Source organism: Branchiostoma lanceolatum, chromosome 10, assembly GCF_035083965.1.
Source record: "Branchiostoma lanceolatum isolate klBraLanc5 chromosome 10, klBraLanc5.hap2, whole genome shotgun sequence".
Taxonomy (NCBI): Eukaryota; Metazoa; Chordata; class Leptocardii; order Amphioxiformes; family Branchiostomatidae; genus Branchiostoma; species Branchiostoma lanceolatum.
This window is the reverse complement of record NC_089731.1, coordinates 4335651-4358703: the sequence shown is the minus strand read 5'-3', so window position 1 is coordinate 4358703 and position 23053 is coordinate 4335651. Positions and strand designations below refer to the sequence as shown.

Genomic DNA, 23053 nt, shown 5'->3' with positions numbered 1-23053 from the left:
TGAGTAGAGGCCCTCACCACAACAGATACTACATTTCTATACATTTGTTGCACATAACTTCATGATATCATTTCATAATGATATTCAATTTCACACTCAAATACATATGCATACCAACTTTTTTCAGTAACAGCAGCAACATCAATACACATAGAACACTTCTATTTTTGATAGATACGATCTTGGGTTTTAACCACCAGCCTTTTCACACACTACAATAACAAGCATAATCAATTAATCAACATTTTAACAAATATAGTTTCACCGTAATGGTAAGAGGACAAAGTGACGAGACTTCTTACATTTCACTCACCTTTACAAGATTTACCAAACGTAAAAGATTTGATCGCTGAGTAGAGGCACTGACTATTTGAATAAAGGCTTGAATGTACGTATCGACGAAGCATTTTCCATCAGTTTTTGTGGCTTAAATTCGTTACAGTACCTTGATCCTGTCGAGTACTTTGTCTGATCTTTCTTTCTAACGCCACGTGTTCCCTAAAGAGAGTTTCTGGTAGCCTTTTATGTTGCGGACTTCAAATCATCTTTCCGTCGTTTGTCTCTGTGCGGCGCGTGTTGCTTACCGTTCTACTGGTCCTGCCCTTGGTGCTGACGCCACTTGTAGATCTGTTGCTGTTGTTGTCGTTTGTTCTCTGGATTATGATCAACTCTGGACATTTTTCGGTTCTTTCTTTGTCCGTATAAGTGAACCAATGGACTTGTAGGATATCTTTTGTATCCATTTTATTTCCACCTAATTTTCATTTACTTCCTTTGCATGTTTGTATGTTTTTTCTGTAATATATCTATACATATTGGGAAGTGTACCTTGGCCTTTGTTGAAAGCAGTTCCAAACTCCCAACGGATAGGGTTGCTTTGAGGCAGTCTTTTCCAATGTTGCCTGTTCGATTTTCTTTTCTGGTCCAAGATTTGATAGTAGCTTTTTTTCTACACTTAGTACCGCATTGTCAGGTAGGCAAGGTTGTGATCGCGTTGTCTGATTGTCGACGCAAATGTGCATGAGTCCTTCAGAGTTTGTTTTCACTTTTCACATTAAATGTCTGCAGTGCTCAGTCTGTTTTCCGACACCAAAGGATACAGTACGCGTTTATTGTTGTGCCTCTACCAGGCTCGATCCGCGTATGGCTCGAAAAATAGTAGACATTGGCCAAGTAGAGTGAATAGTATGCAAAGGGGGTCCGCTACGGAGAGAGGGTTCTAGGATGGCATATCGGACCCTCCCTCCGTAGCCGACTCCCTTAGCATACTATTCTTTCTATTTGGCCAATGTCTACTATTTTTCCAGCGATCCGCGGATTCTGGTAGAGGCTAGGGCTGTTCCTCTTCTCTTGTTCAGTTTTCCGCCAGATCCACGTTTCCGTTGCGGAAGAGCCGCACCACGCCGCGGCGAACCTCCTTCAGACGAAACCCGTAGATCACGGGGTTGATGGCGGAGTTCAGGACCACGAAGACTTTCGTTTCGTGCAGCGACACGACGTCCTTCGTCATCACGGCCATTCGGGAGAACAGCGGCAGCCAGCCCACCAGGAACACCACGGTGATGAGGACGATGGTGACGGCGGACTTGCGGCTGGTGCTGGGCTGGGCGCCCACGGCGGCTTCTTGTGCGGCGATGGCGTTCACATGCTTCCACAGGCACCACAGAACGCCCATGTTGAGGAGGATAATCGCCGCCATGGGGATGAAAACAAACACCAGGATGACGACCACGTAGCTGTAGGACAATCCTCCGCCTAACGGCAGGCATCCCTCGCTGTAAAGCCCCGCGCAGTCCCAGTCGAAGTACGGCAACATCGCCAGCAGGACGGACCACAGCCACACTAGCCCCACCACGACCTTGCACTTGTCGTTGGTGACGTTGTTGACGTAGGTCATTCCGTGGACGATGAACCAGTAGCGCTCAACCGTCAGGGCCATGAGACCGTATGCAGAGGACAGTCCGGAGAGCAGGAGCGCCGTGAAGCGGAGGCGTGAGCTGATCATAGAAGAAACGGTCCCCGTGAGATTGTCATGCAAGACCGTGCTACCTACAAACATGAATGTGAGCCCGGCCAGGACGTCGCTGGCCGCCAGGTTAGCCATGAGGATGTAGGCTGGCGTGTGGAGCTGTTCATGCTTGATGACGGCTGCTAGCGGGAGGCTGTTTGCCACTACAGACCATAAGCCGAGACCTACAGTAACGCTCAGCACAGCTATCGGCCCGACGGAGGCGTACTTTTTGTAATCAAAGCTTGACGATGTTGAGTTGTTTTCCGGTGATTCGAAGACGTTTGTTGATGTGATGTTGTCCCCTTGTTCAGAGCTGTTGGTAGTCGCGAAGGTGTCGCGATTCTCAGACGACCCGTTCTTGAGTGTTGAGAAGTTGCTAGCTGTGCCCGTGTTGTTGTCCATGTCCGTTCCAGATGCCAAGCTTATTCCAACGTGGCGAATTGTGACGACGAAAAATACCAGAGCCCCTGCGATGGATTTATCTCGTTGTCTCATCGCTTCGCCGCGGCTTCACTACACGATTTCTACACGATCTCTACACGATTTCTACACGATCTCTACACGATCTCTTTGATGGCTATGAACATGGATCAAATGACCACAGCAGTCGCAGGAGTGTTGAAATGCACCGACCGCACGGTGTACATCGCTGACCCTCCCGAAACCCGAAACCGCAATTACGCGCGCTCTCGTCAAGACCAGCTGGTGCTATGACGGTATTCTTTCAGTCATTTCGTCCAATTAAATTCCAATGCTAGGCGCTGTATTCAGCTATTCGCGTTTGTGAAGTAATCAGCCTAACCGTTGCCCTGGGCATAACATCTGATCTCACGTTGTGAGGAAGTACGGCTCATGATCTTTGTCATCATGATAGGCGCAGGGTCGTAAACACATTAGGGTAATCGCGGGTAGGGCCATCAAAGACGCACCAGAACAGGAAGCCTTTGAATTCTCAAAAAGATTGAACGAGCGCTCATGTAATGCTGATACTGTAAATGCATGTAAAAATGTTTGCCTTGGTTTTATGTTCGCGGGTTTCGCGGTGTTCCCTTCACCGCGAACTTAAAACCACCGCGAAAAGACATTCCATTGTTTGACTGTAGCGCCACTATTGTTTCAAACGCGAGCTTGAAACCACCGCGAACACTCCATTCTCTCCCGCGTGAAATTAAATCCCCGCGAACATTTCTGCATTAACAGGAAATCTAGATTTTTCAGGGTGTAACCTGTTACTTAGACGACGTTTCGGTAACTTCTCAGCTACCTTCATAAGGCCCTGCATGGACTCGACTACTACTTGCCTCATGCAAGCGTTGTTGACATACATATGTAGCATTAATGGCATTTGCAGTTAAATTAAGAACATTTCAGTTTTATTTTTGAAGTAACACTCTATGCCTTTTAGTCTTGCGTTTTATTTGTGTACGCCTTCATATGCATTTCAATATGCTTTGTGAAAATTTGTATTAGATTCTTAATATTGTTCCCAGGACTAACCCCTTGTGATAGCCTTCGGCTAGTTGGGTAGCCCTTGCTGTACCTTTTTACAGACAAATAAATAAATCAAACCAAATCAACTTAATGTCAATATGGCGTGGTTAAAACGCAAAGACGTGGTAACAAATACTGAAAATTTCATTTTCAAAGTCCCAAACCGATTACAGATTTCGAGGACTTGACACCTGCATGTGTGCAACTCGATAACTTCAAGTGGCTGTACACTTTCAGTCAGTGTGTGTCAAGTGCGTTTTAGGAGATCCTTATCAATACTTAATACCATTAGTAGTTCCACGCATTAGTTCCCAATCATCATTGCAATCACATGATTCTGTTAAAGCCTGTCGAAGGTTGGTGCCATGTCATTTCTTGTACGCTTTCCACCAGGTACTCTAATTCATCGACGCAAAAAAAGCTTGCTGGCCTACATGGCACCGACGCCCCCTCTCTTTCACAAAGGTTACTCCCACGAATGTAGCAACACAGAATACACAAGGCAGCACGAGTCAGTAACGATGCCTGATCTTTTGATAGCTTAAGTTTATTCAAGGCAAGCAAAAAGACTTGATAGCAAATTTGCGCATTAAATATTTCCTGGAAACCTTACCATCGGGAGCTGCCCGGTATATCTACGGCGATAGGAGTGGTGTCCGCCCGCCCACACAGATTGGCCTGCTCGGGGGTAGGTCTACAGGCTTGATTTAATTGGTTCGCTCTACGGAGAGGCGAAACTCGAAATGCCAGCTAAGAATACATGCTGACGGAAACGGGTCGTTATAGCAGACTGTGCCCGGTAAATACCCATAAGAGCAGACCTGTAGAGACTGGTGAAGTTAGTGTGAATCAGTAACTAAGCCTAAAACGGGTACACTGAAGTATATATATAGAGAGAACCATTATAAAAATAAAATCTTCTTCCATCCAAAATCAAATCACAGAACAGTACTTTTCTTACGATACAATATAGCGTAAATGGTTTTGAAACAGGTAGGTCTGCATCTAAAAAAAACTCTGGGTGGTCGAATATCACCCAAATGTGAGATAAGACTACTTTTTGTGCTCCACCGCACATTCCTGTAGGTCAAGTCAAGTCAAAGTTTATTGCACAACAATTGTAACAGGTACAATGTAAGGCAAAATACTGCTGGCTATTTATACTAATCTAGTAAAACTACATGAATGTTTCCAGGCTATACAATGTTGTCAACGGCAGAAAGTATCAACTTGCTACTTACATTGTATATTAATCAATGCGATCTAGCTCCGCCAATAGTGCGCTCCTCCCAATTCAGCCCCTGGCTGCGAAGAGAGAGTAGTCGGCCCACCCAATAATAATCTAGTACAAACTCCATGACGGTTCTAGGCTATACAATGTTGTTAATGGTAGATACTATCAACTAGCTACTTATACTTGTAATGATGCGATGCCATAGTTGCTATATATTGCCATGAATATTCGCCATACACACCGGTAACTTAACTAAGAAACGTATGGCTGATACATGCCCTTCTAGCCTTCTAGGTTTTTTGCCATGATTATCAATATAGTTAGAACAAGAACTTCACATTAAGATCATGAAATAAACTACCAAAAATACATGAACCTAAAAGTATGTAGACGCGTGGAATTTTGATCCTCATCAGAGGGACTGACCCATGAGCTTGGTCACGTGACCTTATGGATCACGTCACTTTTAGATTAGAAACACGTACAACACATAAGCGACACACCCTCTGCCGACATTAAAGAACATCAGAACATCTTAAAAATGGCGAATCAGCGCCCCCCCCCCTCCCCCAAAAAACACCGCCGCTCCAAGAAGTCTGCGAATGAGGCTTGAATCGAACGCCTGGATGTCTGAAGTGTGCATGCCTCATAAATTCATCTCAAATAAATGAATGAATGAATGAATGAATGGTTTATTGAACTTCAAAAAAGAAAATTGCAGCCACCAGCTGAGTTGTGTAAATTCTGACAATCTACAGACAACGCGCCATTATTTTTTTTTAATTGTACAGCCAAGGGTAATATGTATATCAACACCTTTGTTACTGTTTAACTTCAAGTTACTCTTTAAGCGGTATTACGGTTAGTGGCTATATCATGGTAGTGCACCTTACGGTCAGGAGGAAGAAAACGCCCCATATGCTCCACCTGACGACGGTGCTTGCAATACCGGCTCCTAGGATCACGCTCTCGTACGTACGATATGATCCTGGGACCTGGGAAAACGTTTGGAAATGATAGGCATGATAATCTACAAACCATGAAGTTCGATATATGTAACACGGCTTATAAGAAACTAGAGTTCCACCTTCGCCAAATAATCAAGGCTTATTCTGGAGAGTGCCTAAATATCCAAGACATTAAAAATCTTTTGGTAGTACAGGACTAGTATACATGTATGTGTGTAGTGTGTTGATAAATGTTTACATGACCTACGTTTGAAGGTTTACATGACCTGCATCCCCAACCCCAGCTGGGACATAGTATCCCCGAAATCAAGTCGTACAGTAAGATGCCGATTTATGTCTGATAATGTTCACCTTTACTTACTAATAGCTTCCTAATGCCACGAGAATGAAACTCCAATCATTTACCATTATGGTATTTTAGTATTTTCTAATTAATTAAGGGGCCCAAACGTACACAACTTACTTCATGTGGCATGAATTATCTACCACATAAAATTCATGACCGAAGCACTTGCAGAAAATTTGACCTCAAACACATCTGGTTGGTTTTCAACTGACAAGGTGAAAACATCATGGCGTATGGATATCTGGTTACGCTTGTACACGCGAGGTCTAGGATCAGGTGCTATCGACTTCACCTGAACTTTCTTGAAAGGGGTCGTTGGGATCTTCTATTTTTGATAATGGGGGACAGGACATAGAATATTTTCAATTTCTAGGATGGGCTGTCACACGAGAATCTGCGGAACTGGGTTAGAATATGGACACCATTGTAATGGAACCGATGCCAAGAACCTATCTCACTGGACCCGCGGCACGTTGGCGACCTCGCTGCGATCGGGCGATTTGACACGGCGCTCAACGAGTTTCCTCGAGAAAAATATGAATATTTTTACAATCTAGCTGTGTGTTTTGTTGTCTTCTTAGTCATCCTTGTGCGCTTTGCACGCTATTCCTATTTCAAAGTCACCGTTAACACAAGTCCAGTTTAGGACGCAGCGACGCCGCCAACGTCATATTAAAGTTGCATATTTTACGTCAATGTTATGTCATTCTATAAACTCTCAGACTGCCCCATGTTTTGCAAAATGGAAAAGTCCTAGTGAGTGATCATGTTAATATTTACGATCCGGCTGTGCACACATATAAACAGAAATCGAGAATATTTGCCTTCGCCATGAAGGTTATGTCGCTTGTGTCTTTATTATACGATTGGTTGCTTTCGTATCTCGTCTTCTGGACACTCTTTGGTCATTTTTTTCCAGTTTTCCAACCTTTTCCTTAAAGAGTAATCGAAAGTGTTTTCCTTGCGATGCTAAAATTTTTTCCTGTTTGCCTGTCTCCTGAAGCAGTACACATCATGGGCTAAAAAAAATTCTTCTTTCACATTTTTAATGTTTTGACAAAGGGCGTCGGACCATTTTGACGCAGTAGGATTTTCAAGAAGGCTGTGGCAGAACTAACCGCCTACAATGATGTAAGACAGTCCACTTCGTAACAATAATAAGTTTATTGCAAATTCCTGCCCGATCCCGAAGGCTAATTGCAAATAACATAGATAGAAGAAAGAGTACACAATAGGTATAAAAGCGGCTAAAGTAGATAATAATAAAAAAAAGTAATTGTCTATAACAAGTGAAGGGTTTGACTTCTCTTTGGTAAGTCGATATCAATAGCGAAAATTTATTCGAGCCAAGCGAAAACGCTGCACTGCAGTAAAGATTTCTTGGTATATGGAGGTCAGTAACTAAGCCTCAAACATTGTAAACTGAAGTCTTGGGAACCATTAAATCAAAGTATTCTTAATCTCTTCCATGCAAAGTCAACATGAAGAGCACTTTTCTTATGTACTGAGATACAATATAACGTAAATGATTTCGAAAAAGGTAGGTCTGCATCTTAAAACCACGGTGGTAGAATAGCATCTTTAATTAAGAGAAGACTGTGTTCCACCGTCCATTTCTGTAATACTGCAATGCCATACTTGCTATACATTGCCATGAATACTCGCCGGAGACACCAATATGTTTATCATATAAATTCATCATACAAATTCGTCAGCTTGTTTTTCGTGATGTAGACGGACAAGTGCGAGCTACCAAATTTATTCAAACTTACATGAACTTAAAAAAGCATGTTAGAAATGTAAAAATTGTTTATATTCAGTAGTAAGATTTCTTAAGATTTGAGTGAATAGAGGAATATAACGAATGCAGTGCAATTTCCAACAAAAATAATAACCGTCTCTGCTGCACAAAACATTTACTTAAATGACGAACATGTAGCCTACAACTTTTTTTCTACCATATCCTGAAGTAAAAGCTTGATTCTTGACGAATGAACACCAAATAAGGACCAGTTAGTTAAATTCACAGATGGGCAAGAAATCTATAAAGACTTATTCATGTCATTGTAGCCTTTGGCTTTAACATAGTAGAAACTATTACACATTCAAATTAAAAAGCGATAGCTAAAAGCAGCAACGCACTATTTGCTATAAAAAAACAATGTAACTCCACGTTGTCTCGGTGATGACTGTAGGTAAGCAAATGCGGCCGCGTTTCAACGTCCCTACAGCTTAACCTAGAGTAAAACAGTGGAGTAAAACGTATCTTAGAATCCAAGTATTTATATGTTAAAAAGAAACACATGAAAAAGAAACGAATAAGCAAACAAACGCAGAAGAAAAAGGAGGGTCCAAAGAAGGTCCGAAAGTGCGCTAAATGTATACTAACGTCAGAGGAGTCTTGGCCCAAACCCGGTTGGGGACCCGTCATAGCGGGTTGCTTGTTCTCCAGGGCAGGTTGGTTACCGTAGGGTTGGTTGCCGTAGGGTTGGTTGCCGTAGGGTTGGTTGCCGTAGGGTTGGTTGCCGTAGGGTTGGTTGCCCTGCATGGTGGGTTGATTGCCCATGACGTAGGGTTGGTTGCCCATGACGACCATCTGCTGCTGTCCCCGGCCCATCGCCGCGTCGCGGAGGTTCTGGTAGTGCGAATACACCACCAGGCAGCCGTACACCTGTGGAACAGATGCATGTACAAACTCATGTAGACGCTTGGAATGTTTGCCATCTTTACAACGACTGACCCAAGAGTCTGGTCAAGTGACCTTAAAGATCTAATAAGGACCTTATTTGGATAAATTATATCAGTTGATCACCTTCTCTATCCAAAAAACACAAGTTGTTCAATGTATGAGTCTTATCTTAGCAAAAAGGGCTATTGTACCATTTCCTCATTAAGTATGTAAATGTGTCCCAATTGCGCCGGTGCCCGTAGGGGCTGTAGTCCCGGCCGGGCCCCGGATCCACAAATTTGTCCCGGTGGACTGCCGGGTACCGGGGGTACCTCTCGGTCTTCACACGATTAGTTCACGCGTCTATTTGCAACTGGGTTCCGCGTTGATATTTAGACACCGAGTTAAAATGATGTAAGGTCCCGGCCGGGGCCAAAACTAGCCCGGCAGCCGCAGGGTGTCCCACGGGGCCACGAAAGGTCACGCCCGAAAGTGGGAAAAAACAGCCCGTGAGCTACCCGGCGGGCGCCCTTTCCAATTGGGACCTAAGCATATATAATACCGTGTAATGCTACGGTCACATTTCCTAGCCGGGGCCCGGCCGGGCTGTTTGAGAAAACAAAGCATAAAAGACGCATATCAAGGATATACATAACGTATGGTTAGGAATAATTTTTCAAAAGTTTTGTGTGTTTTATTGTCTTTTATATCATAGTTTTCGTTCCCAAAGACTGCCCGGCCGGGCCCCGGATTGGAAATGTGACCCAAGCATTGGAAATGTGACCCAAGCATTAGATATTACCGTCAGGATGAAGAAAACGCCCCAGATGATCCACACGATGGCGATGCCCGCAATACCGGCTCCTAGGATCGCGCTCTGATTGTCACTTCCGGCGGCCTGGGCAGAAAAGATTATAAATGATAGCCTAATCTACCAGGTAATTAACGTACTTTAATCTAATTCTTCATCAAGTTTCTACAAAAGAGAAGTCAAACCCTTCACTAGTTATAGACAATTACATTTGTATAATTTAGAAAAGCAGCTTTTATACCTATTTTATACACTGTTCTTTTCTGTATGTTATTTGCATTTAGCCTTCGGGCATGAATTTGCAATAAACTTATTATTGAAGCACTTTTGAAATACGCTTTACTCTTGATTGAAAGGAATCATTATGGGGATTGCATTTTCTTGTAATTAACTTATTTGCAAAAAATCAACGTGCATCATCTCGACAATACTAGCAGACGACATGCCAAAGTACGTACAAATGCATCAAAGAGATCTTGAGTTATAGCTGTGAACGCCCAAATACAATCAACCACATTACCCCGGCCTATAGAAAGTGAACTTCATTCATGAAATCCGATGTTATAAGAATTAAGAAGGTACCATCTTTTGAAAATAACAATCACGTACTGAGAACTATTCCTTGTTAGGCAATAGACGAGTAATAATGTTATTGCCATAAACAGACGCAAACAAACAACTGAATATGCAATGCATGACGTACGATGGCTGCGATGACTCCCAGGGTCACAGCCGTGACGTAGGCGTAGACGATCAGCGACACGAGGGTACAGATGATAGTGACGATGACCCAGGTCAGGATCAGAGGGCGCACTTCCTGTGGAGAGGGAGGGGCGAAGGGCAGAGGTCAGAGGTCAGAGTGGAGGGCTCAATATGGGAACTACTATAGTGCCACCTTAGAATTATTATTTTTTCCTTGAAACGTTTGGCCCAATATGGAGCCCAATATATAGCCTCCATTGCAGACTCCTTCCGACTGTTTTTATTTCGGAAATGTGAGGTTCGCTTTACGGTGATGAAGGTTAGACATCCAGGTCATAAGATATGCCAAAAAAGGTAGTCAAGCAACTTGATAGAATTTTGAAACAGGCAGACGTTTCAGACAGCATCTGCTATTTTTCGCCAGTGACTAAGGAAAGTTCTGGTAGAACCAGGTTTTATACCAAAACTCTGAATAAAGGGCTGCTTTACCTGGGCCACTCCAACGATAAGCAGGATGTGCGTGATGAGGTTCACGATGTAGACGATCAGGATGACGACGTCGGTCGGCGCTAGGGAAACAATACAATGATCCAAAATATCAAAAAAATCCATCCACAACTTCTCTAGTTTTAACCTATTCCTATAGCCTTTTGAGGCCGCAGGGTCAGTGGGTTGTTTCCACTGTGTCTAGGGCACGGTATATGTATTAGAAACAGGAGCACAACCCTCTCCTTCCATTGCTTTTCCCCTCCCCAACCTAAGTCAGTTACCCATTTTTTGCACCTGGGTGAGTGAGGAAACTAGTGTAAGAAGACAGATGTAATAGGTCAGGTGCAGTTCATATCTGTCCTGGTAGGTGTCCATGTTACATTTAACAATTTGCCATTCCATATATAAGCAGTTCATTTAGCTCACACAAGCCTTAAATTCGAATAAAAGCCACTTACAGACGAGTCCGAATGCTGCGACTATGGACACGCGGTAGCCGGTGTAGCCGAGGCCAATCAGCGTCAAGACCTGTGAACAATAGAGGTTTGACATGGATGGATTATGGAATGATTGACAGAAAAAAGAACAATCTAGTCTTTCATGTCCCTTGACGTGTAGGAAAGCTGTGTTTACTTTTGGCCTGTCTAAAACTAGTAAGGCCGAAGGGAAACACAGAGCTCTGTGTTCTTTCTTCTTCTTTCTGGTTTGAGAAAACTATCGTTGCTTTATTTCTAATTTGACTTACTATCCAGATGCCTGCGACCACGAATGAGCCGGTCTTTACGTCACAGCAACCACAACAGCTTCGCTGCAAGATGGCCATCCTCAACAGCGTCTTCTGGCGACGGTGAAAGAAACTACAGAGGGAAAAAGGAAGCCACGATTGGTGGTTTAAAGGAGTCCTAAACTCTATTGAGTGTCTCCTTTAGTCAATATTGACCATGTTAAAATTTTAATTTACATCGGTTCTACTGCTTTGGCTGTGATGGTCCCAAATGTGAATGACAGTCTCTGCCACATAGCTCACATTTGTAAGGCTGACTCACGTCTGATGCAAAGTTCCAGACTCGCTTTTTGTAGAAAGAATGCAGAACCATGGTTACGGTATACTACGGGTTTTCTGACCGGAATGAATCACCTGTTTATGCAATAGAACAATACGGATACTGTACAAGACAAGGGCGGTACGTGATCTACACGGCATGCAACGGTGTTCCTCAGAGCGTATTTCCCGTTTGAAGGCCCTGTCACACTTGTGCGTATATGCAAGTGCGTATGAGTTGCGCATGAACATTTTCTTGGTTTATGTAAAGGTCGTGCGGAAGAAGCTGTTCTCTACTTTGCCCATCGTTGACAAGTTATCGAACCAAAGAAATGACTTCTTCGGCTGCAAACTTAACCTAAAACAAAAACTTGTTGATACGCGACTCATGCGGACTTGCATATACATGTACGCACGTACATTGTACTCAAGTGTGACAGGACCCTAAAGCCCCTGTCACACTTTCAGCCCAAGAAGTAATTTCTTTGGTTCGATAACTAGACTGCTCAATGGTGGGTCAATGTAGAAAACAACTTCCTCCCCGCAAAATTTACTTAAACCAAGAAAATGTGACTGCGGAACTCATGCGCACTTGAATATACGCACAAGTGTGTCAGGACCCTAACAAACCGTTGTAAATTTTTTTGTGGCACGTTGTATACCTGCTCTGTACATGGTCACAGCAACATTTCTGGGACGCAGATTCGGCTGTACGGCTTTGGCAGTTTGTACACACACCTTCAGGGTTGGCGTCCGTGAAGTTTACAGTCTAATATTTACGTGTCATTGGTGATATACGATCTTAAACGCATTATAATGACTTATTTGTTGACTGTTACGTCTTCTTGAAGGTCTTTTTGTCTTTTACCGCTCTGCGCTTATTTTGGTCTACTCTCTTTCCAAAATCTCTCCGTTTGCCAGTCCTTCATGGCCCGTCCCTCCAAAGTAAACACTTTGACATCTGCGTGAATAGACTTGCATGGACATAAACACCACCTGCTGTTTGTCCTGTCAAAGTTGAAGGTCAGTGTAGGGTCATCATGGCCTGAAAATCATCGTTTGTATTGACTTTAGACTTCCTTCAAAGCCAGAAGAACTATGAGTTTGCCATATAGTACAGCTTGTTACGACTTATTTGTTGACCGTTACGTCTTCTTGAAAGTTTCATCCAGTACCAACAACCTGACTGAAGAGCTTGTGTTTCTTTGTGCGCGCGCGTGTGTGTTTGTGTGCACGGAAAAGGAGGTTGTGCGTTCTACGCCAGCATTTCGCGTATTTTTTTCTGTTACCGCTCTGCGCTTATCTTGGTCTACTGTCTTTCCAAAATCTCACTGTTGGCCCGTCCTTCATGGCCCGTCCCTCCAAAGTCAACACTTTGACACCGTCTGAATAGATTTGCATGGGCATAAACACCACCTGCTGTTTGTCCTGTCAGAGTTGAAGGTCAGTGTAGGGTCATCATGGCCTGAAAATCAGTGTATTGACTTTAGACTTCATTCGAAGCCCGGAGAACTATAAGTTTGCCATAAAGTACAGCTTGTAGACGATTTCCTAAAGAGGCCTATAAATGTGACTTCGATCGAGCCATCATACAATTTGGGCAGCCCTTGTCTTCTATACTGATATCATTAAGCGCAGTATTTTAAGCATCGCATGGGTTTGTGTATGCAGTAACAAGTAATTTGGTGTAATAGAACCACTCCCCGCTGCTTGCCAACTACAGATACACTTACAGATGGTTTAAGCTAGCTTTACGAAGTCGGATAAGGTTGCCACAACGTCAGGTGACTTCAACCAATCGCACCGATGAAGAGGACTAGGCATCATGGCCACTGCCACTACGATTTCTACCGTACGATCACTACAATAAATGATAAACACAACAACTTAAGTTAAATAGCCTAAGGATAGACTGTCCAACCAGCACGTTTTCATTTCAAGAATTGCCTTTAAAAACGTAGTTAATTGCACTTATCCTAGTTTCGAGCCTTCAAAGGCGGCCAGAGTTCGAAAAATCAGTCCTTTTTCCACGGAAAATAAAGGTAAACACAACTGCTATGTACGAGGTATGCTCGATAGTGTAGACTGTCTAGCCAGTTCATTTTCATTGCAAAATTAACATGCCCTTAAAAACGTAGACAACTGCACTTACCTAAGTTGCGAACCTTCCAAGATGGCCAAGAGTTTGAAAATCAATCCTTTTTCACGTCAGATCAAGAGATTACTTGCTGTAGCGCCGGACGTAACGCGCACCACACCCTATCTGGTGGCTTTCTAAAGAGCCCTGCGTTTACTCAAGCCCCTGTCACACTTGTGCGTATGTGTACAAGTCCGCATGAGTTGCGTATTAGCTATTTGTTGTTACTCTTGGCGGTTCGTTTGATTCGCCCGCTCGGTCGGTTGTTATTTATGGTTCTCTCTTCGCAGCCAGGGTCTGAATTGCGAGGAGCTTACAATTGTTGGGGCTTAATTGCAAAGGTCTGTATTATAAATGTCAGCCTATATACAGCACCTAGTGGCCCCAATACGAAAGTATTTGTATCAGTTGCGGCCTTAAGACTGTAGGCCTTGAAGCACTCATGATCACACCGGGAAGGGCCCCTGCTCTTTACAAAAAACCAAGACAAAGTCAAAAGATACCAAAAATTCACCTGAAACGTTTAAATTTGCCTTTTCCACAGAATGCTGTAGATATATCGTAGGATGGATATCATGTCATGACTATAGGCCACTCTTACTAGATATCTGTAGGTTTGACTTCTGATTTCATGTAACCAAACACCACTGCGTATGTCATACCAACTAAACAACACAGACAATATATGAAGCAGTATCTACACTTAATACAAGTGACTTTCCCGAATCTATGGGGAAAAAACTTAGGAAAGAAACAGCAAGATTACCCACCTGTTATGTTGATGCGGTGAGAGACTTGACGACTTGACTCACGGCCAAAGACTGCTCTTTCAGGCGTTTACTGGATGAGCCGCACGTACACCAACATTCCCTATCGCCACTCCCAACACGGAAAATACAACAAAGGGCGGTACCATTTCAAACCCTCAACAAGGGGTGGTCAGCATCAGGTACTGTAAATGCATTTAAGTTCGCGTGGTTTTAATTTCGCGGTAGGGAGATAATAGAGTGTTCGCGGTGGTTTTAAGACCTCCATTGTAATTACCATAAGACTGCTTTACAATGCTACTTTATAATGCTACTTTATAAACTCTCAGAATAATAAACTCTCAGAATGCCCCATATGCCATTTTCTGTATGCATGTTTTGAAAAATGAAACAGTGCTAGTGATCATATAAATATTTATGATCCGGGTGTGGTATATGTACGTACACAAATAAAAGGAAATAGAGTATATTTACCTTTGCCATGAAGGTTATGTTGTTTGTGTGTATGTATATGATTGTAGAGAGCATAACTCGAGAAAACGTTGATGGATTTTATCATATCTACCTCCGTGAAGGGGGTTCACCTCCCGTAGTACGTGGGTATTGAGATTGATTGTGTCTGCGTGTTCGCAGCTACAACTCAAGATCCCTTTGACGCATTTGTATGCACTTTGGCATGTCGTCTGCTAGTATGGTCCGGATGATGCAGGTCGATTTTGGACACCGTAGTAGAATCTCTACGTCATATGATGATATGATATATTTGGTATTTGGTTTGGGTGTCGGCAAAACGAAGTTCGTTTGTGGTGACACACCAGTAATCCGCGCAGGCGCAGAAGGCCGACTTTTAAAGGCCAGAAATAGGTTTGGTACCCTTGGTAAAGGTAGCTGTAAAGTTTTTTTTTTCAGGATATGTTGATATTTTGGAGCTGGATTTTACAGGTAAGGGTTTCTACCTTCTTATCATGTTGAAAAATCAGACTTTTATCCATGTTTGTGGTGTCTGTAGGCCTGCAAAGTTTGCTGTTTTTGTTGGGTTGTGCCGATTAGAAAGTTGAAATTATGCTCTAGATTGAAACTTTAGAGGCCTGACAGCCCTGCCAATGCATGTTTTTCATGGACTAAAACTCAGGTAGGTGACGTTTGACAGCCTGTTTCTTACATGATTACCATGTATTAAGATAGGAAGCTTGATTACGATCCTGTGGCCTTGTGGGCCTCCTAGCTAGTCTGAATCCCACCGCTGCCACCATATTGTGCTCTGATGTCTATGGATGCAAGTACGGTAGACACGGCTGTGAGGGCTGACTCCAATCTTTATTGTTGTGCTCTTACAGCATGCTGTGCGGAGTGATCTCTATAACGATGCAGTACTAAGCGTAAAGTAGTCCGAGCAAGACCCCAGAGCTGAAATGATTCTGCCTGGTGACATCGTGTTTAACAGATCATGAAAGATTTTTGTTTTTATATTTCAACCGTCACCACTACGTCTGTAATCTTGAATAGAATAAAATCATGTAACAGGTATCCTTCTTAGTCTGGCTCCAATTTGCTCCTTTGTTCGCTTCCTTGTTAGCTATTTAGCGATCGTTTGAGCAAACCAGCGATAAAACAGGATGATTCCTAGCAACTTTTTGTGGTACTGCACCAGAACCCCTGGTTTTCATATCTCGTCCTCTGGACACTCTTTGGCCATGATCTTTTTTTCCAATTTTCAATTCCCCAACCTTTTCCATTGCATTGCAAAGTATTAAGTTCCTATGTTTTCCTTGTGATGTTAAATGTATTTCCTGTTTACCTCTTTTCTGAGGCAGTACACATCATGGGATAAGTTTTTTTCACATCTTTAACGTTTTGACGTCGTACGATTTTGACGCAGTCGGATTTTCAAGCAGACAGGTTTTTGGGTCCACGGAGGATGTCATCCATATGATCAAATCAACCTGGCCTAATCATCACTATAGTTATAACAAGAACTTCACGATCGTGAAATGAAAAGCGATAGATAAAAGTATATACTCTCAAACAAGAATGGAACTCCACGTCGACTGGGTGGCTGTAGTTGAGCAACTGCGGTCACGTTTCAACGTCACTACAGTCGAGCCTAGAGTAAAACAGTGAAGCAAAACGTATCTTAGAATCCGCATGTGTCGGGTATTAAAAAGATAAACACAAAAAGAAACGAAAATTCAAACAAATACAGAACAAGAAGCAAAAGGAAGGTCCACAAGTGCGCTAAATGTATACTTACGTCAGAGGAGTCTTGGCCCAAACCCGGTTGGGGACCCGTCATAGCGGGTTGCTTGTTCTCCAGGACAGGTTGGTTACCGTAAGGTTGGATACCCGGCATGATGGGTTGGTTGCCCATGACGTAGGGAAGGTTGCCCATGACGACCATCTGCTGCTGTCCCCGGCCCATCGCCGCGTCGCGGAGGTTCTGGTAGTGCGATAACACCACCAGGCAGCCGTAGATCTGTAGAACAGACGCACGTACATAAAACACATGAAACTGAACCTAGAATGTTGGCACTCTTCAAAAAGACTGATCCATTAGCTTGGACACTTGACCTTATGGCTCATGTCTATAGAATAGATACACGTACAAACGCATGAACTTGATATGTAGAGTCATTGAATTTTGGTGCTCTTCAGAATGAATTACACCTGAGTTTTATCACGTGACCTTATGTGTGTGTGTGTGTGTGTGTGTTTGTTTGTGTGTGTGTGTTTGTGCGCGTGTGTGTGTATGTGTGTTTGTGAGTGTGAGTGTGTGTATGTGAGTGTGTGTATGTGTGCGTGTGTGTGTGTGTGTGCGTGTGTGTGTGTGCGTGTGTGTGTGTGTGTGTGTGCGTGTGTGTGTGTATTTGTGTGTATTTGTGTGTTTTATTTACAGCGGTTAGTGACTGTATCATGGTAGTAGATATTACCGTAAGGGTGAGGAAAATGCCCCAGAGGATCCAACGCATACCGGTCCCCGTAAGATTGGCTGCTGCAATCGCGGCCTCTTTGTTGCTTCTGTCGGCCTGGGAAAAAGTTTAAAGATGATAGGTATGATAATCTACAAACCATGCAGTTAATGTGTCTAACACAGCTCATGAAGCAATCATCACATTTGTGAGTATATACAAGTCAGCATGAGTTGTGCATTAACATTTGGGGAGGGGGGGGAAGTAAAGTTTGCGGGCAAGGGGTTGTTCCCTACTTTGACCCACCGTTGTGAGGCCTGGTTATCGAACCTAAAAAGTGACTTCTTCAGCTTCAAACTTTACTTAAATGAAATACATGTTAATACGCAACTCGGACACAGACACAATTATTGGCAATACACCTCTAGGATGTGAACCTCTTTCACGGAGGTAATTAAGAAGATCTTGAAAAAAAAATCACTGAAATGAAAAGCGTTAGATGAAAGTTAACAATGGTGACAAGTGGAACAAGTGACTATTCTAAGAACTCTCTACGGAATACAATCCATTCTTCTAGGGTTTGAATTCTTCAGTAATAATGTCGCAAAAATTGCGACAAACAAACAAACAAACAAACAAACGAATCAATGAAATGCAATAATACATGACGTACATAGTCCCTGGGGGCTGTAAAGGCCGTGGTCGTGACATAGATGTTGACGAGCAGCAACACGACGGTACAGATGGTGGTGACGATCATCCATGTCAGGAGCAGGGGGCGCACTTCCTGCGGAGAGGAGAAGGGTGAAGGGCAGAGGTCAGAGTTGCGTTGTCATCAGTAAGGTGTGCCTGTAAACTACCCGACTGGGCAGCGGTCTGGAGATTTGAGGGTAGCTTTACGTCGCCAGAACGTAAGCAAGAACTTGCGTTTAAGGTCGTGTTAGCGTATTTAAGGTTAATATCTCGCATACAGGTTCATTTAGTTGTGTCCAAAGACATATCTTATGTATTTCGTATACTCATTACGTTCCGGCGACTACTCTTCAAGCAGAGCATGGGTTTCGGCTGGTTTTTGACGTGTTTTTAGGCGTTTTTGTCGGGCTCTCTACTTTGTCATCTTTTGTTTGTAGACCTGTCACCGGCGACGTGCTGCTTTACCTTGGCCACTCCGACCATGAGCAGAATGTGAGCGATGAGGTTCACACTGTAGACGACCAGGATGACGACGTCGGTCGGCGCTAGCATAGCAAAACAAAACAATGATAAAGAATATCGAAAATATAAAAAAATATATCCATCTGCAGCTACCCGAGCTACGTTGGAAACAATAAATAGTCATATACACACAAATGAACGGCACCAAAAACTCGACCTTCTTGGCGAAGGTACATTGTAACAATACAGACGCATAAAGAAATGTTCAATTGGTTAGCTGCAGTTCATTGCTGTCCTGATAGGTTTCTATGTTACATCTAACAATTTGTCATTTTATACAGATAACTTGCCGTTACACTACAGTTTATATATATACATATATATATATAAGGGCTAATCTACCCAATACAAGAGTGCATGATATGGGTTTAGATTGTAAGTAGTTCATTTATCTCATGCCACAAGCTTTAAATTTGGTGAAAGCCACTTACACACGAGTCCGAAGACTGTTGAGATCGAATGCGCGTTGTTGGCAGCGTAGCCGATGCCAATCAGCGTCAGGCCCTGTGGACAATAGAGGTTTTGACACGGATAGATTATGGAATGATAGACAGAAAATTACAGAATCAATTACTCTGTTTGTTAGTTTGTTACTTTGTTAGTTAGTTTGGTTGGTTGGTTGGTTGGTTGGTTGGTTAGTTGGTTGGTTGGTTAGTTGGTTGGTTGTATCAGTAACAAAACAGATTTTTACTTAACAGTACAAGCTTCATATATGGACAGATTTGTTTGATACACTCAACACTCTTTTTGCGATAGATGGATTCTTTAACGGGCTCGATGTGTACCTCTCCTCAAACACAGGACCTCCATTAAACGACCTTTCCGAGAGACGTCCCTAACCGAAACTAGGTACTCATTCTTTAATCTTTGATACAACCATCATCGTTTAATCTTTGACTTACGATCCAGAGCACTGCAATCACGATTGAACCGGTCTTGACGCCACAGCAGTCACAACAACAGCTTCGCTGTAAGATGGCCATTCTGAACAACGCCTCCTAGCGACGGTGAAGCAAACTGCAGAGGCAGAAGAAAGCCACGAATTGTAATGTAGAAACGACGGTAAGTAGTTGCACATTGACGGAAATAAATTTTGAACCAAACCCGAAGGATCTGAAGCGAGAGCATGAAAAATAAACAGTTGGTACTTGAGACTACAATCAATTTTGATTAATATCGAGGAGGGTGCCTAGTATTAGCAATATACGTTTTTGTCCTTCTTCTACACCTGTTGTTTTCAATTGTTAATCGTATTGTGACATTTTCTTGATGTGCAAACGAATAAAAAAAAAAGGAAAACAATAACACAATCAGAGATAGACTGTCGTACAAAATCTACACTGCTCCCACTGACAGAACATACAGAAACTAACTGGATTGTAATCACACCTCTCCGTTAGTCAGTATACAGAACACACAGACAGGGGTAGGTCAATTTAAAGGTAGTCCTATAGCCATTTTGAGGCCATAGGGACATATACAGAAGTAGGTTGTTATCTGCTGTGTCTAGGGCACGGTATTGGAGGGCAGCGCCCATCCCTCTCCGTCCACCGTCAACCGATGTCACTACGGTACCGTACATTTTTGCACCTGAGTGGACTGAGTAAATACGTATAAAGTGCCTTTCCAAAGCGTACAGCATCGATGGCATGTCGGGGGATTCTCTGGATTCCGAGCCCAAAACACTAACTGTTACGACACGACACCACAGAGACAGAAGATATTTATTTATCTAAATAAATAGATAAGCCCAAAACAATCTTTAACGTTTTTACGACAAATGGACTCATTCTTCGACAGACCATTAGTCTCTACCAGACTAACTGCGTCGGCTATAGAGAGAACATTTGCCGGGGGACTTTGGCCATGGAGGGTAACATTCCCATACGCAGTTGCAATATTTGACCCTATCTCCATAGCCGACTCCCTTCATACAGTTGACTCTATTTGGCCAATTTCTACTATTTTCCCAGCGACCCGTGGAGACTGGTAGAGTCTAACAGACCATGACAGTTTCGTTAATCTCCGAGCAGATCTAGCGGCGGCAAAGACCGTATCCAACTGGCAAAAGGAGCTTTTATAGCCACTTGGGTATAGTTTTAATAGCCATCCAAGTGACTATAAAAACTCCTTTTGCCAGTTGGATACGGTCTTTGCCACCGTCAGATCTGCTTGGAGATTAAGTTACGTCGCATTGTCTCATTTTATGGCACCTTTCTTCAGCCACACGGGAACCTTATATGGTTCATGGTGCAAACTTGTCACAGGTTGGCAAAACGTTCTATGCCACAAGAGTCACGTCCGACTTGTCACGGTCAATGAACAGGTATCAGATGTCAAACTTCTTAAATAAGTTACACCTCTTTAAAGCCGCGACCTACGCACACGAAAACAAAGTATTCAGTTCGTAACAAAAGGACTTTCTTTGGATTACATTTACGATGAAAATGAATAGACTTGCATGGACATACACACCCCCTGCTGTTTGTCCTGTCAAAGTAAAAGGTCAGCGTAGAATCAACATATGGCCAGAAAAACTTCGTATCATCTTTCTACTGCCCCCACTCAGTACAGCTAAGAATGGCCCAGTGGATAGGCTAGCTGACATGTTTATTCCGTATATACTATTTTTAACTGTGTTTTTATCACCCACTGTATATGTAAATTTTACGATTTTAAGAAGTATGAATGTAAATGTGTTTACAAACCACTGTAAAAAGGCAACACAATTCAGACACAGTGTTTGCGATGTTGCACTTGAAGAATAAAGTTTCAAGTTTCAAGAATGAGAGCTCACGGGTACGATTATTGGCGTTCTTTGCTAGGCGTTTCGTCCTTGGGAAGACTTCCCTCAGTCCACCAAGGTGTAAAAAGGGACATCTGTTGGTTGAGAAGGTAAATGGAAGGCGGTGGAAGGAGAGGGGTGGGCTCTCTGCTGCAGTACCCTCTCCCGCAGCTTACTAATAAGCCCTGTGTTTGCTAAAATCTGCTAAGCGCAAGGTCGCTCCACCTCTTGACGAGGAAATGTTGTCAGTGACAAACAGATGTAAGTCATGAGACATTAACGGTGACATTCATAATCGCTTGTGCAGGCTAAATTTAGTTTCTCGGATCTCTCTTCTCTTTCATGGATCAAATAATGTCCCAAAATTGCACGATGGCGAGTGTTGGCGTAACTGTCAGGTTGCTTGGCTCAGAACACAGAGGTCATGGGTTCGAATCCTCTGACATGCCCCGATGTTGTGTCCATGGAAAAGGCACTGAACACGGCTTTCTTCACTCCACTCAGGTGTAAAAAATGGGTACCCGATACAGCAAAGTTACCCACCTACTCTATCAAGTGGTGACAGTATAATAAGAAACAAACAAGCAGTGTCTGCCCTTGTAGCTTAATACATGTGGATTCGCATTATCCTTGAAGAACACTTATAAGGAATCAGCAAGATCACCCACCGTCTATGCCGATGCGGTGACAGTACAGTAGGTTTGACGACTTGACGCACTGCAAACGCACTTTCTAGACGTTTACTGGGTGAAAACGAAAGTAAACCAACATTCCCTATCGCCCCTCCGAAAATACAACAAAGGGCGGTACCATTTTTAAAGTCTCAACAAGGGGTGGTCAGCATTAGGTTTTGTACCCCCTTCCTCCTTCCATTGTAATGACCATAAGACTGTTTTACAATGCTACTTGATAAACTTTGAGATGCCCCATCTTTTCAGAATGTTATGTAAAGTCTTAGCGATCATGTAAATATATATGATCTTGATGTGGCAGTGGGGTAGGTAACAGGTTGTTTCGCTACATTGTCAGTTCGATACAGTCGTTTCTCTACATGCCATAAGTTCTTTCGCTACATGGCACAAAGTTCTTTCGCTACATAGTACAAGGTCTTTCGCTACATGGTAGTGGATGTGACCGGGCCCAAAGCATGACACACGTCGAACTATGTGTGATAAGAAATGGTGTTTTATTGCATCATTTTTTATCTCATTTTTTCCACAAGGCGTTTCATTCCCATCGATAGCCCCTCTTCAAAATCTTACCTTCACTGCACCTGATACAAATATTTCCTACTTTCGATGCGTCCATAATTTATAGATAGCGAAATATATTTCAATGTCGTAACATGCCTATCCCTTATTATATGCTGACCATTGTTATCCCTTTGTGGTAGCTTTTAGCTAGTTGGATAGCCTTAACGTTACATCGTGCAACAAAAATTGTTTGTTTTTTTACGCCATCTAAATCGTTACAAAATCTAC

The 23053-nt window shown here is 43.0% G+C and overlaps 3 protein-coding genes across 5 annotated transcripts; all 3 read right to left on the bottom strand.

The window, feature by feature from the left end:
- Nucleotides 1-1297: 1297 nt before the first annotated feature.
- On the bottom strand, nt 1298-2928 carry LOC136444016 (sphingosine 1-phosphate receptor 2-like). Its single transcript, XM_066441424.1, has one exon. It carries the CDS (start codon nt 2504-2506, stop codon nt 1355-1357), a length of 1152 nt encoding a protein of 383 aa, XP_066297521.1. The 5' UTR covers nt 2507-2928; the 3' UTR covers nt 1298-1354.
- A 4293-nt stretch (nt 2929-7221) lies between these two features.
- Nucleotides 7222-14801, bottom strand: LOC136443691 (uncharacterized). Of its 3 annotated transcripts, XM_066441025.1 has the most exons (9): nt 14670-14795; nt 13915-14363; nt 11466-11577; nt 11179-11248; nt 10721-10800; nt 10233-10346; nt 9521-9616; nt 8440-8721; nt 7223-8287 (listed from the first exon to the last, which is right to left on the bottom strand). In XM_066441025.1, the coding sequence occupies exons 3-9, from the start codon at nt 11541-11543 to the stop codon at nt 8276-8278; spliced, it is 732 nt and encodes a 243-aa protein (XP_066297122.1). In that variant the 5' UTR covers nt 11544-11577; nt 13915-14363; nt 14670-14795; the 3' UTR covers nt 7223-8275. The 3 variants fall into 3 exon arrangements, with proteins under 3 accessions (XP_066297123.1, XP_066297122.1, XP_066297121.1); XM_066441026.1 differs by lacking the exon at nt 13915-14363 and having other exon boundaries at nt 7222-8287; nt 14670-14801; XM_066441024.1 differs by lacking the exon at nt 14670-14795 and having other exon boundaries at nt 13915-14368.
- Nucleotides 14802-15962: 1161 nt separating this feature from the next.
- On the bottom strand, nt 15963-22377 carry LOC136444006 (uncharacterized). The gene is made up of 8 exons (XM_066441401.1): nt 22241-22377; nt 19690-19804; nt 19219-19291; nt 18731-18810; nt 18246-18359; nt 17594-17689; nt 16918-17139; nt 15963-16770 (listed from the first exon to the last, which is right to left on the bottom strand). The coding sequence occupies exons 2-8, from the start codon at nt 19768-19770 to the stop codon at nt 16759-16761; spliced, it is 678 nt and encodes a 225-aa protein (XP_066297498.1). The 5' UTR covers nt 19771-19804; nt 22241-22377; the 3' UTR covers nt 15963-16758.
- Nucleotides 22378-23053: the final 676 nt, after the last annotated feature.

What these genes read in the sequence shown, in the direction of transcription:
- LOC136444016 (XM_066441424.1), bottom strand. Translation starts at nt 2,506, where the DNA reads ATGAGACAACGAGATAAATCCATCGCAGGGGCTCTGGTATTTTTCGTC.
- LOC136443691 (XM_066441026.1), bottom strand. Translation starts at nt 11,543, where the DNA reads ATGGCCATCTTGCAGCGAAGCTGTTGTGGTTGCTGTGACGTAAAGACC. An exon ending in CGCAGCATTCGGACTCGTCT is followed by an intron (nt 10,801 to 11,178) that starts GTAAGTGGCTTT and finishes TTGTTTCCCTAG; the next exon opens with CGCCGACCGACGTCGTCATC. An exon ending in GCGTTTTCTTCATCCTGACG is followed by an intron (nt 8,722 to 9,520) that starts GTAATATCTAAT and finishes TCTGTTCCACAG; the next exon opens with GTGTACGGCTGCCTGGTGGT.
- LOC136444006 (XM_066441401.1), bottom strand. Translation starts at nt 19,770, where the DNA reads ATGGCCATCTTACAGCGAAGCTGTTGTTGTGACTGCTGTGGCGTCAAG. An exon ending in TTACAGCCCCCAGGGACTAT is followed by an intron (nt 17,690 to 18,245) that starts GTACGTCATGTA and finishes ACTTTTTCCCAG; the next exon opens with GCCGACAGAAGCAACAAAGA. An exon ending in GCATTTTCCTCACCCTTACG is followed by an intron (nt 17,140 to 17,593) that starts GTAATATCTACT and finishes TCTGTTCTACAG; the next exon opens with ATCTACGGCTGCCTGGTGGT.